At 35.4% G+C, this 17837-nt stretch overlaps 2 protein-coding genes and 1 pseudogene across 2 annotated transcripts; all 3 read left to right on the top strand.

Moving 5' to 3' along the window:
- The first annotated feature begins 3966 nt into the window (after nt 1-3966).
- LOC147564374 (pathogenesis-related protein PRMS-like) lies at nt 3967-4353 on the top strand. Its single transcript, XM_086672730.1, has one exon. The coding sequence runs from the start codon at nt 3967-3969 to the stop codon at nt 4351-4353; it is 387 nt and encodes a 128-aa protein (XP_086528856.1).
- Nucleotides 4354-7295: 2942 nt separating this feature from the next.
- On the top strand, nt 7296-7826 carry LOC147564373 (pathogenesis-related protein PRB1-2-like). Its single transcript, XM_086672721.1, has one exon. The coding sequence runs from the start codon at nt 7296-7298 to the stop codon at nt 7824-7826; it is 531 nt and encodes a 176-aa protein (XP_086528847.1).
- Nucleotides 7827-16418: 8592 nt separating this feature from the next.
- LOC147564372 (pathogenesis-related protein PR-1 pseudogene) lies at nt 16419-16934 on the top strand (annotated as a pseudogene).
- The last annotated feature ends 903 nt before the right edge of the window (nt 16935-17837 follow it).

Raw genomic sequence — 17837 nt, 5'->3', positions numbered from 1 at the left:
CTTTAATGTTTTGATGGAAAATTGTGAAAACTTCCAAATTAAGACTAACTAGTCTCCTTTATGAAGCTCCACAAAATAAGGAGGATTTAGTAATCTCCCCAAAAGAAGGAAGGAATCTGATGTAGATTGTTGCGGAAGCGTAAAAGTAATGGAATTCATCGATAAAAACTAAGAATAAACGATAATAAACGAGGAATAAACTGAAATAATTAAAGGAAGTAGATGCAATCAAGGTGATTTGTATTTGATATTCAATTCAATGCTTAACAAGACAAACCAGACTTCTCTTATATAGAGATTAGCCTTTCCTAGATAGACTCAAATAAAGAAAGAAGATAACTACTACGGACACTTTCCTTGATTGCTCGGACTCTAAACATGGAAACCCTAAATACTAAAATATGGAAACTACGCTAATGTAGTAACCTGGCCGTTAGGCCCACTAATCTCTTGGTCGAAAGGCCCATTAAGGAGATGGCCTCCATCATACTCCCCCGCTGCGGAACAACTTGCCCCCAAGTTGGTGTTGTCATAAAGCGGATCGTCCAGGTAACACGAATATACATCAGCGATGTGGAAGGTAACTTTGGCGACGATTTTGAAGGCAATCCTTAGTTCCCACTTTGCGCGAGATTTGTCGGAAATTGGAAGAAGACAAATATGGGTTAGATCACTAGCATCAATCGCATAGTGCAACGATTCTCGAAAAAGTTCCTGTGGGAAACAATCTTCCAATAAATTTTGACATCTCCCGTCATCTAGTAATTTGATGAAGAAATCGCCAACCTTGTACTCAATCACATATGACAATGATTCTCGCAAAATTGACTTCAGTGAAAGAAGAACATTCATCTCGCCATCTGTCCAAAATTCGTCATCAAGACCCAAAGTATAAACGTAACCAAGTTCAATTAAGTTGAAACGTGTAGTGTTGACGTGACACGCAAAATCTTCCTTCCCACGTTCATCTTCATGAAGTTTATAGAATATAAATCTATTATAATACGTCAACTTATGAAATCCCCAAGTTAATAATACATCACACTTCTTGACAAGGTTCTGTTGAATTACTCTGAGAATCTTATTCAGCTGAAGTATTTCTCTTGAGTCATTGGGGTTTGGACTAGTGAGACAAAACTATGCAACCTTCTCGAATTGGTGGACATTGTCAATACCCAAAATATCTCCACCAGAAAATCGAAGTCGAGCTACTTCCTTATTAATCCTATTGAAGTCTGTATGCAAATTATCAAGCTCAAATTGACGTTGTTGCCATTCTTTATCGAGCTGGATAAACTCATCAACAAGTTCGACATTTGCTAGCCTCCGACGTTGAGATTCGCGGATGATTTCTGGATTGCTTCCTTTGTCTTCTCTGAATAAATTAATATCCAACATACTCTGAAAAGTTAGATAATGAGTAACAAGTATAAGTGCAAGTAGGGTTGGTTGATCAACCTTCATGAAATCAGCATCCCATGTCTTTATTCTTTTCATCAGTAGGGTTACTATTCTCATGGTGTTTGTTACAGTGATGGTCACCATTCTTAACACCTTGATGTTCACGTTTGGTAAAGGAATGAAATCATCTGCACAACTAACTTCGATTAGATGTTCTAGGGGTTTCAGAATGAAGAGCAATATCAATCGTCTTGTAAAACTATATCTCTATTCTGAATTGTAATAACAAATTGAGAGTATTCTTTACCCAATCCTTGTAAAGCTATTCTAGTTAATTCAACATCACTAACTCGATCATTTACTGCTACAAGGGAATCAGCCAAAGTTTTAATCATACTCAAATATTCAGAAATAGAAGATGTACCTTTCTTGATAGTTTGTAGTTTATGCCTTAGTGATGACTTCTTAACTTCGAATTCCTGAAGATAAATTTATTCAAGATATCTCCATATATCTCTTGCTGTTTTTAACCCTAGAATGTCTGATGCTATAGATTGATTAATTGTAGCTTTGATGCAGGCTTTAACAAAACTGTCATTCTTCCTCCATTGAAGATAGGTAGGATTTACAGTATCTCTTCCTTCGATTTGAATCAATTGTGGAGGTTCTTCATAGGATCCATCAATATAGCACATGAGATCATTGCCAATTAGGTCATTTTCGATTTGATCTTTCCAAATGAGAAAATTGGAGCCATCTAATCTTGTAGAAATCAGATTGGTTATGTTAGCATTGTAAGATATCTGACCTGAATTAGGGTTCATAGTATGAATTGGGGGATTATTGATAATTTCTGGATTTTCCATGAGATGAGATTATTTCTCTGATTCGATGATGCAGAAGAAGATCTCGTAGTTGTGTTTTAGAAGATTGAATACTCCGATTCTTTGATGACGGAAGTTTCAACTCCTTTTGATCTATTTAGGTCTCGTCCCAATTAGGTTTTCCTGGATCGATTAGGTTTTCTTGGATCGATTTTGATCTAAACCATTAGGGCTCTGGTACCATGAAGGAAAGTAAGATTCAATTCATTCACTTTCATTAACAAACAATTTACAAGACTTCTGAGTTATATAGCTAACCATTCTAGAGAGAGAGAGAGACTAACAGTTCGTTAGCACTAATTACAATATTAACTAACACTAACAATATTAACTAACTTCATAACAACCATTATAGTAAGCGCACGAGTGAAGTACAGGAGTGATGGAAGGAGTGCCCTTAGCATTCGTTCTTTCTTCCTTCTGAATCTTCTTCTTCCTTGCATCCTCTTACACTTTGCTTTCTGGAACCTTAAGTATCCCGAAAGTTTAGAGATTCCTTGCTACTTCTCTAGCTGATAAATAGCTACTGACATATCTGTGGCATAATTTAGTTGGTGGGATGTGATGAGGAAAATGAAAAAGTGGTGGTTAGGTGTTTGGGTCAGATGCTTATAAGAATTTAAAATGGGTCAGATGCCAATAAAGCGACCCGCTCATAACCATTTGGAGTGCTTTTAGCAGCGGTCGCACAACTCGATATCCTAGTTTAAGTAAACCATATATACCTATATCGTCAGTTTCGTTCCTAGAAAAAAAAATGTATAAGAAATTTTAGCCAAATGATGAAGTAATGTTTTAGTTAGGGAAAATTGTGAAAACTTCAAAATTAAGACTAACAAGCCTCCTTTATGAAGCACCACAAAATAGGGATGTTTGAATAATCCCCCAATTGAAGAAAGGAATCCCATCAACTTGCATACATACAGTTGTTATCTTCAAAGGAGCCCAATCATCTGATTGGATGATAATGTACTCTCACTGAGTGTGGTGATATTATCCAACTTCAAAAATTCCCAAAACACAAAAACGAACTTGATCTGAGAAAATTGGCCTCGAGATACAATTTTAAGTTATTTTAATCTAAACAGACAAGTTATATTTTGTTCGGTTAAAAATCTGACTATTTTTTGTAACTCTTTTACAATTTTTCTTGTAATTTATAGGGAGTTTTTACCAAATTTTTTTTTTACATAATGAGTTTAGATCCGATGCTCAAAAAAAAAAAATCAATGGCTTGAAATTAATGTGAGTTTTGGTCAACCAACAATCAGCCTTTAGGATGAGTTGCAAGTCTCAGTTGCATAGAATCATAACGTATGCATGAAATTCGGCCAGAAGGTCATTTACACTTCACACAACCAAAATAAGTCCTAAAAACAAACCCTAACCAGGCCCCTCTACTTTTACATGCAGCTGTATCCCTATAATTTAAGCAAAACACCAAGAGAAAACAACTTATAAATAGTAGGCTCTTCCAAACCAACTTTATCCATCAACATAACTACTAAACTAAACTCTTAAAACAAAACCCTAACTCAATCTATTCTCATTCATGGCTTCTTCATCTGTCCTCTTAGCATTCTCTCTCTTCATCATCTTCAGTTGCAGTTTCATAAAACCCAACCATGCTACAACACTTAACAGTACAGAATTCACAAACCAGATACTTGAAAGTCATAATATGGCTAGGGCAGATGTAGGAGTTCCACCTCTTGAATGGAGCAGAGATTTAGCTGTATATTCTAGGGCTTACTTAGATTATAATCGTCAAAACAAAGGGTGTACACTTGAGTACTCGAAACCTTTCACTTTCGGCGAAAATATTTACATGGGTCCGCCTGGAACGGGTGCGGTTGATGCTGTTGCATCTTGGGTCTCTGAGAAACAATGGTATAATTATGATAATAATACTTGTGCAACTGAACATGATTGTTCAGATTATACACAAGTTGTATGGCGAACGACTATTCGTGTCGGTTGTGCTCAAATTATTTGCGGTGATGATAATGTCTTCATTGTATGTGAATATTATCCTCATGGGAACTTCAAAGGAGCCAAGCCTTACTAGAGAGCCTTCTGTCACACTTACTATATATGTATGAATCGAATGTGTGTGTTTTTTTTATTGTTGATTATTGGAATAAATACTTGTTTTCAAGGTAAAAATGTAACTGAATAAGAAATATGAATCCAAATTGTATGTCTTTTGATTTCCAGTGAATTTATATGTTGTAACGGATTATTTTCCTACTGCTTTTTATTTTGTTAGACACAAGTTCTCTTCATCTTCTATGGGAATAGTCGTTCCCCATGCAAATTGTCAAACTAGACTTTGGAACCCCATATAAGGTTAACTTTCTGTTAAAAACAAGTTCTTTACATCTTCTCATCAAACTCAAATTTTAACCAACTGGGCAACATCACATATTATGATATGTTCACGGACATTATAAATACATTCATTGTAAGAGGCTAGTTTTGATTTCTCATTGCCTTTTGTGGGGGTGAGGGAAGGCTATACTTATCCTCGCCCCCACACAGATCAGTCACTGCTCGATAGATCATGTTTCCGAGTCGATAGATTCTTAAGGAAGTGTTTTCGCCTGTGAAGACTCTTGAAGCCCAAGGACATTAAATACGAAATATATTCGCCGATTGGGATCTTTGATTAGATTCAAGATTAAGTCGGTAAGCTTTAGGTACGCTTCTAGCCTTCATGTTTCGGGATTAAGGTATATGCCCTGTTAACGTGGATCCTCTAGTCTTCTCGTAAATCTCAGAGCAGATCGGCCTGGTTGTATATGAGTCGGGACAAGGCTTAAGACGCCTAGGACAATTGTACCGACCCCTAGTTCTGAACTTGAGTGACAGACCTCCTTTGGATTCGACCTCCCTGTTGACTTGACGCTTGTTGACCCGTTGGGTGTTTGGTCCTTTCTTGACTTATTGACATCAGTCAACTGATGACCAATTTTTAGATCATCATAACCCGCCTCATCGCAGCCACTCACCACAGTCGGCTAAAAAGGCCTATAAAATGAAACATGCTCGCCTTAAACTAGGCACAACCACAACGACACCAAAAGCTCAAACAATCAATTTAAGGTCCAAAACCTAAACTCGGAACATCAATACTCATTATTTTAACTACAAGAACGCCATTACTTAAGCGTCGTAGAGGTTTCCGAGTTCTATATATGCAGGTTTCGCCTCCTCGATTCATGAAGAGCAGTTCGAGATTTAACGAAACAGTCTCTTATCCTGAACGATAACCTAAAGCAAAACTAAACATCAACATCATGAATTTCATATCAATAAAAGTGTAGTATATTTATTCGTGATAAAATAGATTAATAATTGATATGATATTATTATTTTATATACATATATTATATCATATAAAATATATTACTGTAATATTAATAATATATTATTAAATAACATTGTAATAATACCTATTATTGTTACAGTGTTGGCGTAAATTGGGTAGACTAGCATAAACAAAGCGGTTCTGGTTTACCGGCGCATCACATATCTTTGCAATATCAAGATATTTTTGAAAAATGTCTAGATACTTTTGAAATGTGAGTAAGAACATGTTATTTCAGAGATGAGAATAGTAATAATGTAATATAGTTTTGAAATATTAGTAAGAAGGTGTCATTTTTTTGTCAACAAATTTGACTCATTTTGCACTAAAATCTACCGTAATGTCCATGAAATTCTAAATCCACCAAAGTCCATAGATTTGCAATTGCTCCGGACATTTGTGAACTTTGAAATGTCCATGAATATCTGGATTGACTACCCCTCACTAGTCAACAAAGCTTATAATCTTTTCAAGAATCTCAAGCTTCAAATCCTCCAAAATATATGTCAAGCAACGCACGCGTCGACACTACAAAAAATATGACCATTAGGGACAGTTCATAACCGTCCCCAAACCCGAAAACTGTCTCAGATACTGTATTGAGGACACTTTTGGCATGTCGCTACTACTGGTGTCCCAACTCCCAACTCATATTGAATTAAGGTACGAGTGGAAATTAAGAAATAGTTTAGTGTTGTTTGTCATGGAATAGGATTAACTAAAATTCGCTAGAGTGTTTCTTTGCTGTGATATCATTTTAAATTTGCAGTCATCCAACTCATCAAGATCATTTGATAATTAGTGGAGATGACCTCTACACTATATTCTCAGAGTACTAGTTCACATTTTTTCATGTGGACTATTCTCACAAAGTCATATCGTATTTGTTAGAGATTTGTCACTTTATCTATGATGATCTTGTGTGTTAGATCCAATCTTTGTGACTTTGTCTAACTTAATCTTTAGGCAAATGATTCTTTAATGCTTCGATGGAAAATTGTGAAAACTTCCAAATTAAGACTAACTAGTCTCCTTTATGAAGCTCCGGAAAATATGGAGGATTTAGTAATCTCCCCAAAAGAAGGAAGGAATCTCATCAACTTGCATACATACATGACTTCAAAGGAGACCAATCATCCGATTGGATGATAATGTGCTCTCACCAGATTGATAATTATGCTACTCCCCAAAATCCGAAACAACAAAAACAAAAGCTTGAGTCAATGATTTCAATTTGATCCCTCTCATTTCCAAAATGGTTTTCAAGCCCAAACTAAAAATTAAAAATCAATGGCTTGAAATCATTATGAGATTTGGTCAACCAACAATCAACCTTTATCTGCAGGAGTTGCATAACTATCCAAGTCTCTGCTGCATAATATCATAAATATGCATGAAATATAGCCAGCAGGACAGCAGGTGATTTGAACTTCACACAATCAAAAAGTACTAAAAACAAACCCTAGCTAGCTAGGCTCCTCTACTTTTACATGCAATATCCTTATAATTTAAGCAAAGACCAAGAGAAAACAACTCTGTGAGAACCTATAAATAGTAGGCTCTTCCAAATCAACTTCATTCATCAATATAACTACTAAATTTATTCAACTCTTAAACCATAATCCAATCTATTCTTATTCATGGGTTCTTCAACATCATCATCTTCACTTCTCCTCTTAACATTCTCTCTCTTCATCATCCTCGGCTGCAGTTTCATAAAACCCAACCATGCTGTAGTACTTAACAGTACAGAATTCACAAACCAGATCATTGCAGGTCATAATACGGCTAGGGCAGTTGTAGGAGTTCCACCTCTTGAATGGAGCAGAGATTTAGCTATATATTCTAAGGCTTACTTAGATTATAATCGTCAAAACAAAGGGTGCACACTTGAGAATTCCGGACCTCTCACTTTAGGTGAAAATATTTACATGGGTCCATCGGGAACGACTGCTGTGGATGCTGTTGCATCTTGGGTTTCTGAGAAACAATGGTATAATTATGGTAATAATACTTGTGCAATTGGTCATAGTTGTTTACATTATACACAAGTTGTATGGCGAACAACTATTCGTGTGGGTTGTGCTCAAATTATTTGCAGTAATGGTAATGTCTTCATTGCATGTGAATATTATCCTCATGGCAACTACCAAGGAGCCAAGCCTTATTAGAGAACCTTCTGTCACACTTACGATATATGTACGCGATTGTTTGTGTTTTTTGTTGTTGATTATTGGAATAAATATTTGTTTTCAAGGTAAACATGTAACTGAGTAATAAATATGAATCGAAATTGTACGTCTTTCCAGTGAATTTATATACTGTAACGGCTTATTTTCACACTGCTTGGAGATGCTAGAGTGCCAAGCTCGGTGCCCACTAAAATGCTCAGCTGACGTGAATTCACTTAAAGACAAGGTTTTTTCAAAGTTTGACTATGGTGGGGACCGCTTTTATTTCTAAATGAGGAAATTTGAGCATTTTAGTGGGCATTCTAGCTGGGCACTCTATTATTTCCCTTTTTATTTTGTTAAACACAAGTTCTCTTCATCCTAATAGTCGTTCTCCATGCAAATTGTCAAACTAGACTTTGGAACCCCGTATAAGGCTAAGTCTTTACATTTTGTCATCTTTTATGGGAATAAGGCGTAAAGGAGTTTACGGGGTAAAACTCAAATGTACGAACTCTTATAATCAGAAATAAATTAGTTCATTTCGTCGTTTAAATTTAGTTTAGTACTAAACGACAGTCCAAAATAATGAAATATTCTGAATAGGTTATCCTATGCCTGATTTGGTAAATGAAACCCTATTAAGTGAACTTGCAATTATTTTGTTGTTCGCTCCTTAGTCCAAGTCATTAACATGACAATAATGATGTATAAAAAGTAGCATGTGAGGTTGACTGATAGCGTTGTTTATGGGTTAGAGGAATAAGGGTATTCAAATCAACTTCATGAGTGTATATACACCCTAAATAACCAACCATGAGAATACTTCAAAGAGTTGAAAGTCAAAACTCTCGTTGACAACATTAAATTAAAGGAGAAGTAGTTCTTCGTCTTAACTACTGAAGAAGGTCCGAGCTAACTTGAAAGATGGAAAATCAAGTCGATTACTCAGGTGACCAGAGTAGAGGAGTTGCACAAGTGGAGCTCTGATCTTCGGGAAAAGCAATCAATACAGTCCGAGGAAAGTGATATAAGGAATATCCCTAACTTTCTAGTTCATCTTTAGTTTATTGAAAAGATCGTGGGACTCCTAGTGTTAGACATATAGACGTCTGAGATTCCGCTTAAAACAACAGGAGACACCATAACCCTATATAGGTCGGAGTCGGGCTCGGGCGCACTGTGGCTAGCACTTTAAAACGCGGGCTCAACTTTTTATTTCATCGGGTCGGTCGAGTTAACTGCATTCGGACTTTGGATTCCTATGGCCTTTGACAGATTTGGGTGTCCATGACGGGTTTCAGACTTTTTCACATCCCTAGGAGTAAGTTAACAACCTAACTCTCAGTAGCACCTGATCATCATCACGTGTGTAACTTTATAAAGTATCACGTAACTAACCAATCAAAACGAATAATAAAATTTGTACATGCAAATAGCTTGTAGCTTAAGCATACAAAAGTGAAAAAGCACCTATTTACCTAGAAAAGTGAAAAATCGACTTATTCAATAAACTTTATCTCCATATAAATCCACCTCTTCAACTCTAAAAGAAAGTAAGAAACTCAATTCTTGTTTTAATGGCTTCATCTTCTACATCTTTCCTCTTTACTTTCTCCCTCCTCATCATCCTTGGTAGCTTCATAAAAATTACCCATTCTAGGGTTAGCAATAGTACAGATTTCAAAACTCAGATCTTGGAAGGTCATAATACTGTTAGGGCAACTGTAGGAGTGCCACCACTTCAGTGGGATAGAAATTTAACAGTTTATGCAAAAACGTATGCAAATTACCGACGAAAAGATTGCAGAGTAACTTATTCACCTCGTTATGGTTTTGGAGAAAATATTTTTTCCGCTTCAAAGGCAACTTATAATAAGGCTATCGAAACTTGGGTAGCTCAAAAAAGGTGGTATAATTATGAGAAGAATACTTGTGAAAGAGGTTACGACTGTTCCGACTATACACAAGTTGTATGGGGAACGACTACTCGTATAGGTTGTGCTCAGATTATATGTGACAATGGTAATATTTTTACTGTTTGCGAATACTTTCCCCCGGGAAATTACAAAGGATCCAAGCCTTATTAGCAAAATTATTTCTCTTTTGTTTTTGAGTTCTTAGAAGTAGGGGATTTAGGGGAGTTGGATATATTCCTCTTGTTCTCTGACATAATAAATGAACTAATTAGTAAGTTTATGTTGTTGATTTCTTGTATTTATTACAAGATAAACAAGGAATAAAAAGAAATAAGTATTGAGTTAGGTGGCATTTGCTTTTTAATAATTTGAATCTAAATATATTGTATAATTTTAGTTATTCTCGAAGTTTTTATCCTTCTAACAGAATAAGATTTTGAAACAAGTATTTGTATCTAATGCATGTGCTTTTAGCTAAAAAGAATACTGAATTCGAAAAGAATGTGTATGTTATGATCTAATCACTAAGGAAGCAAATGCAAATATAGGAATGATACAAGTAAAGTACAAAAATAACAAAACTCGATTTAGATGTTAAGATAAACAAACACAAAAACCTTAGTTTATTGCCGTCATTATTTAAGAAGAACTTGTTTGAGAAAAATCTGGTTATCAAAGTTGAATCAATATTCAAAATTTCCCTTCCAATTCTTCAACAACAAAAAAGAAGTCGGTCCAAAAATACAATTTTTCTTATTAGTGCTCCATAGGACCATAGCTTAGTTCGTTACAAATAAAAAAATTGCTTATTCAAACTTACAAACTTTAAGTGGGCCACATTGTAAAGGCACTCCCTGTATGGGTGTTAAAGGCGCATCCTTGCAAAACTAAAGAAGAGCTTGACAGCTTCTGAGTGAAGGAGGCGCGTTCAACGCTTAGAGGCTTCTTTGAAGCTTCCCTAACTAGAAATGTTTGTTATCTCTCTCTCCTCCCTCCCTCTCTCAAGGTTTCTTATAGGATTTCGCTTGAAACCAGAGAGATAAGGAGAATGTGGTTATGTTGTTGGTGTGGCGTGGTTGGTGGTGGTGCATGAAGTGCGGGTGGCGAAGTAAAAAAGATGAACGATGGAGATTGTAAGAGAGTGTATATCAAGTGTATGAATAAAACTAAAGAGAAAGTGTGAGGGAGTGCTTATATAGAGAGAGAGAGTCGGTTGTACAGATTCAGTCCAACTCTCATGAGTTCTGGCTGAAAAACACTTTAGTAGTACCAGAATTGAGAAAGAATCTTTTATCTGTCTCTAAGTTCACTAGAGATAATCAATGTTCAGTGGAGTTCTTTCCATGGGGATATGGTGTCAAGGACCTAGCTACTCAGACAATATTAACTGCTGGTCCTATGCTAAATGACCTATATCCTATAGAATTTGACACTATTATCTCTCATGAAGAGGCTTATGTGTCAAATGTAAATGGTTCTCTAAGCCTATGGCATAAGAGACTTGGACATACTTCAAAAAGTGTTCTTGAATCTCTTAATAAGTCAGCTCTTATTAGCCTTGATTCTTCTGAGTCATTAGGAGTGTGTGAACCATGTCAATTGGGTAAGAGTAAATCTCAACCCTTTGAACTCTCTTCAAGTATCACACCTTCTCCACTTCATATGATTCACTGTGACATTTGGGGACCTTCTCCTGTTACATCCATCTCAGGAGCAAGATATTATATACTGTTTGTGGATGATTATAGCAGATATTTTTGGATTTATCCTATGAAACTCAAGTCTGACAGTCTACATTGCTTTAAGCAATTCAAATTGACTTTTGAGAAGCTTCTCTCTGCTACTATTAAAGTATTTCAAACAGATGGGGCTCCTGAGCTCTCTAAAGGAGATTTTAAGAAGTTTTTTGATGCTAATGGAATCTCCTTGAGGTGTTCTTGTCCCTATACACCTCAGCAGAATGGGAGAGCTGAGAGAAAGAACAGGCAGATCACTGAGATGGGTAATACTTTGGCCTTTCAATCTCATGTGCCTAAAGAATATTGGTTTGAGTCTTTTGATACAGCCTCATACATTATAAACAGATTACCAACAAAGGTCTTAGATGGCAAATCCCCTTATGAAGTTCTATTTGGTCATACTTCTGATTTCTCTATGCTCAAAGTGTTTGGATGTGCTTGCTATCCACATTTAGGAGCTATTAGAACAGACAAATTGAGCCCAAAGTCTGTTAAGTGTGTATTTTTGGGATATAGCTCCATTTATAAGGGCTATAAGTGTTTGGATATGACTACAGGCAGGGTATATTTCTCCAGACATGTGGTCTTTAATGAGGATTTGTTTCCATTTGCTATTGAGCACAACTCAACCACATCACATGAAACTTCTACTCAAGTGGTACTTCCTATCATAACCACAGCTACTACATCTCAAAGTCCAGAATTATCATCATCTGGTCCTTCTATTTCTCCACAAATCTCTCAAGGAAATAGTGTTGCTTCTGTTCCTGCTTCAACTCCAGCAGTCTCATCTCAAGGTAATTCTTCAAATGATTCACATAACTCAAGTCATTTTGATGCTCCAGAGAGTAGTTCTAACTCTACTCTTGGACAAGCTATTCAGCCTACACATAATATGACCACTCGATCCAAAGTGGGAGTGCACAGACCAAAGTACTTGCCAGACTTTGTTTCTCATTTCACTGTGTGTCACCCATTACCTCAAGCATTTGTAAGTCTCCTAGACATACCTTCTGACCCTACTACATATAAACAAGCTTCTAAAGATCCAGCTTGGTGTCAGGCTATGCAAGAGGAGTATGATGCTCTTCAAAAGAATGGAACATGGTCTTTAGTTCCTTCTACTCCATCAATGAATATTTTGGGTTGTAAATGGGTCTATAAGACCAAATTGAAGTCAGATGGGAGTATAGATAGGTACAAAGCCAGATTAGTGGCTAAGGGGTTTCATCAACTTGATGGCTTAGACTATTCTGAGACCTTTAGTCCAGTGGTTAAGTCTTCTACTATAAGAGTGGTTCTAACATTGGCTGTTACAAACAAATGGCTGATTAAGCAGTTGGATGTATCCAATGCTTTTCTTCATGGAGTACTTGATGAAGATGTATTCATGATGCAGCCACCTGGGTTTATTGATTCAGAGAATTCCTCTTTAGTTTGTCATCTTCACAAGTCTCTTTATGGCTTAAAACAAGCTCCTAGAGCTTGGTACACAAGATTCTCTGATTTTCTTCAACATTATGGGTTTAGTAGGAGTTCTACAGATCACTCCATGTTTGTGTACACCATGGGAGAAGATATTCTTGTTCTTCTGCTATATGTTGATGACATCATATTAACTGGTTCTTCTTCTTCTGCTATTCAAGCTCTTATTGACACCTTGAGCATTGAATTTGCCATGAAGGACCTAGGTTCTCTTCATTACTTCTTAGGAATTGAGGTGAATTCTCTTCCTAACTCTGATCTTTTATTAACCCAGCAGAAGTATACTCTAGAATTACTTCAAAAGGCTGATCTTTTAGATTCCAAGCCTATTAGTACACCCATTCCATTTGGAAAAAGATTATCAGCTCATGATGGAATCTTGTTGTCTGATCCTACTCTTTATAGAAGTTTAGTGGGTGGATTACAATATCTCACTATGACCAGGCCTGATATATCATTTGGTGTTAACTATGTGGCTCAGTTTATGCATTCTCCAACTGATGCTCACTTACAATTAGTTAAGAGAATTTTGAGGTATCTCAAAGGCACTTTGGGTTCTGGAGTTCCAATTTGTGCAAGAGATATTTCATCCCTCAAAGCTTATAGTGATTCAGATTGGGCTGGGTGTCCAGACACCAGGAGATCAACTTCAGGTTATTGTGTATTTCTTGGCTCTACTTTGATAGCTTGGTCTTCTAAGAAGCAGCCTACAGTGGCCAGGTCGAGTACAGAGGCAGAATACAAAGCTTTAGCATTTGCTTCCTCTGAACTTCTTTGGATTTCATATGTTCTTCATGATTTGGGTGTTTCTCTCTCTGGTTCTTTTGAGCTCTTCTGTGATAATATAGGAGCTAAGCATCTTGCTTTGAATCCTGTTTTTCATGCTCGTACGAAGCATGTGGAGATTGACTACCATTTTGTAAGAGAGTTGGTAGCTTCTGGAGTTCTTAAACTTGAATATGTCTCATCTTCTATGCAGCTGGCTGATGTGTTTACAAAAGGATTGTCCAATCCTTTGTTTACCTCTCTTCTGAAGTCCTTGATGGTTTTTGAATCTTCTTCAATCTGATTTCTCACGGATTCATCAGCTTGAGGGGGAGTGTAAGAGAGTGTATATCAAGTGTATGAATAAAACTAAAGAGAAAGTGTGAGGGAGTGCTTATATAGTTTTTAGTGAGTTGGTTAGGTTGTTAGGTTGTTAGACAACCGACTCTCTCTCTCTATAACTGTGTATATAAGTGAGTATCTTAGCTCATAATTGCTTAATGGAAATCACTCTTTCTCCTCAATTCTCTCTTCCTGTTTCTCTCTCTATGCATCTAATACGAAATATTACAGAGATAAAAAATTGTTTTTGCAAAGAGAGACAGAGAATTTCAAATAACTTACATGTTCTTTTCCATCTAATATCAGAAATCTAGAGCGTCATTTGTTTCTAGTCTTGACACTTGTTTCATTGTTGGACGAAAAAAGTTTATGGAGACTAATTTTTCTTTTTACGAAGGACTCCAAGAGACATTACATTCATTTTGGCAATGATTACTTCTATGAAGTTACATATTGAAATACAATATGAGGACTTGTATGAGTACATTTACAATCATAAACATTTAGACTATTAAAAGATCATATAATAGGCTACGTGCATCCTGAAGAGCTTTAATGCACATCCGCTCTTCCGAATGGTTCTATAGAAGAATGGGGATCAACTAAAGGGAAAAAGCTCAATGGAAGGGTGGGAGAATCACTGCTCGAATTCCATCTCTTGTCTCTACGAGCTTCTTTTGATATATGGGATACTAATCATGTAAATATGAGCTAGATAACTAGTTACTAGCAAAATTATCTATCTAAATCTACTAGTATTAAAATCTCTCAAGAGTGTTAGAATGAGAATGAACCGAACTCGGTGATGAACTACAGTTACTACACTCTAGTATATGTAATCTTTCTGCTTAATGAAGTGGGAGTTCTTAAAAAAACACATCTGCAATACTTTTACTGTTATTCAAAGTCAAACATTGCTTGAAAGAATCTTACGTAAACCTCCAAATTATAACGAACGAAAGTCTCGAAACACATGGACAACGGCGGCTACCATATCTTAAGGATGTTGATGTTTCTCTTCAAAATCAAGCAATCCCAGCCGTCCTTTGCGAGTTTTACTCTACCTGAATTCCTCTCTATCAATTTTCTTCATTTTCTCCAAATTATTACTATTTTAAATTGTATTCTTTCATTGTTTTCTATTGTTATTCTTTGAGTCAGAGCCCAAGATATTACTTCAAATTGTCCATAGAGGTGCTGTGGGGATGTATAAGAATCGTATGTCCGACTTTATAAATTGATTGATATAGGTTAAAATCGTCAAGTTTTAAGAGTAATGAAGGCTATGAATTAAATCTTGAGCTTAAACATTATCTTTTTTCGGATATCTAGTGGTAACAATAAGCAAATTTACTAGCTAAATAATTGATTATATTTATTTTTAATGTTAGAAAAAATTAAAGATAGTTACATATATAATAATAAATCAATAATGTATAGTATATATGTAATCTTGCAATCTACCCCATTCCCATGAATTACTCCACAAGCAAACTATAATTGAAGAAGTTTGTGGACATTTCTATCATCAATTTGGCAACTATGCCAAAAGTTTGCAACTTACCTAATCATATTATATATACATACACACCTCAAAACATGGATTCTTAATCTACAACATTATCATCCCCATAGTACATAACAACATTCAAAGAAAACCTAAAACAAGATAAGATATTATACCACAATGACGTTCCTTCATAAGTTGGGGACGGAAACAAGTTACGCGTATTTTCATCTAATTAATGTTGATAAGATTTCAAGACAAATTTTGAGCCTAAATTCCTAAATGATATTTATTTTCATAATTATCGTTACAAACATTACATTTTCCATTACGTAAATGTAAATACTTTAGATATTCACTTTTTTTTCCTAACAAATTTCAATATAGGTGTAGAAGACGACGGGCTCACATTTTTTATCTATATAGTTTGAACATTTAGAATAGACAATTGTTCCATATATATTTTTATATATATATATATAGATTGCAAATATAAGTTAAAAAAAAAATAACTTTTAAATACTCGAATTATTTGAGTAGTCCATTGTTTGATAAGGAATTAGTAGAAGGTAGTGTCTTTCAATAGTCATAGTAGTAGAGAATCTTCCCCCACTTGAAAAATACAGCCTGCCATGACATAATTTGATCATCAAACAATCTAAATAACAACAAACCTTACCCCTTATTCAGGACATCTTTTATAATCAATTTACAATTTAAGCAAATGAAGACTCATACTATCTCTATATATATAGAGAAGTTATCTATCTTTCTCATCAAACCCATCAATCATTTCTCAAACCTCAACACAACAACACATCACAATCTTGTTTTCATGGCTTCATTTTCATCTTCTATCTTTGTTTTCTCTCTTTTCCTCATTTTTAGCTATATCAAACCTAACCATGCAGCCCTAAATGTCACAGAATTCATAGACCAAATGTTGATAGGTCACAACAATGCTAGGGCAGCTGTTCATCGAGATCTAGAACCACTAGTATGGGAACCATTACTAGCAAAATATGCTAGGATCTATTCTGATACTTATAGGCGCCAAGACTGCAAATTAATTCATTCAGCTGGGTATGGATTCGGCGAAAATCTATTTTGGGGTCAAGGACATCGATGGACTGGTGCTGATGCAGTTAAAGCATGGGTCGACGAAAAACAATGGTATACTTATGCTAACAATTCGTGTCCATCCGACAAAATTTGCTCACATTATACACAAATTGTATGGGCTACTACTTTACGTGTCGGTTGTTCTAAAATTATTTGTGATAGCGGTGACTCTTTCATCGCTTGCGAATATTATCCCCCGGGAAATTACGTTGGAGCTAAGCCTTATTAGATAAAATTTTAGGGTTTATATGCCAAATCAATCCGCTTTATATAGACCCCATTGTGAGTAACCCTATAATGGGTTAATTTTCAAAACAAGTTCAAGAAGTGAATTGTTAGGCATAGACACTAAAACTTATGAAATTGGATGAACTGGTCGACTATTTGTTTCATTAATTCAGTGGTTTATTCTGTTTTTTTAATTTTTTATTGTGTTTTTTTATTGCAAAGAAAAATAATGTGTTCACATGAATAACATGTTGGCATAAATATGTATCAAGCTTGTATTGATAAATTACAGTGGAATATATTTTACTTTAAAGTTGTTTATATTACTCATTGTTTAAGTCTTTTTCCTCCCTCTATCTTGTTGTTATTATCTTTTACGGCTTTCATCGATGGCTACTAAAAATTGCAAGTTGTACCTTTTCGGTAAACTTACATTTTTGTACTAGTTCTTTTGATTGACACTCTAACATTTCTTGGGTTAACAGAAGAGGTTTAGATCTTTTAACATGAACTTTTGATTTAATTCCCTCAAAAGCTAGCCAGAAAAAAGAAAAAAAAAACAATATGGTGATGATCCTATATGAAAATTAGAAAAACTTTGTGGATTTTACTCACAAAATTTAAGAGAAGATTAAAATTCTTTTAACTACGCAAAAACTATATAACACAATAAAAATATAATTTGTACTTTGGTAATTTGTCTTCTCGACTGCGACTTTAGAAAAAGGAAAATGCTAAGTGTACAAAGAATCGTTGACAAAATCCTTGACTCGATGAGTCATACGAGTAAAAGAACGGTTCAGATCAAAATTAAACTTTCAAATTAAACTTTTGTCTGTCAGTGAAAATGAGTATAAAAACGTTTAGTTTCTCCAAAGCAGCAACTTTCTTTTCTTTGTGTCGG

The sequence above is a fragment of the Eschscholzia californica genome, unplaced genomic scaffold (genome assembly GCF_041429995.1).
Source record: "Eschscholzia californica isolate CP2 unplaced genomic scaffold, dmEscCali1.0.p SCAF_1, whole genome shotgun sequence".
NCBI classification, from domain to species: Eukaryota; Viridiplantae; Streptophyta; class Magnoliopsida; order Ranunculales; family Papaveraceae; genus Eschscholzia; species Eschscholzia californica.
This window is presented reverse-complemented; position numbering and strand designations above follow the sequence as displayed.

Coding starts and splice junctions, on each gene's coding strand:
- LOC147564373 (XM_086672721.1), top strand. CDS start 7,296: ATGGGTTCTTCAACATCATCATCTTCACTTCTCCTCTTAACATTCTCT.
- LOC147564374 (XM_086672730.1), top strand. CDS start 3,967: ATGGCTAGGGCAGATGTAGGAGTTCCACCTCTTGAATGGAGCAGAGAT.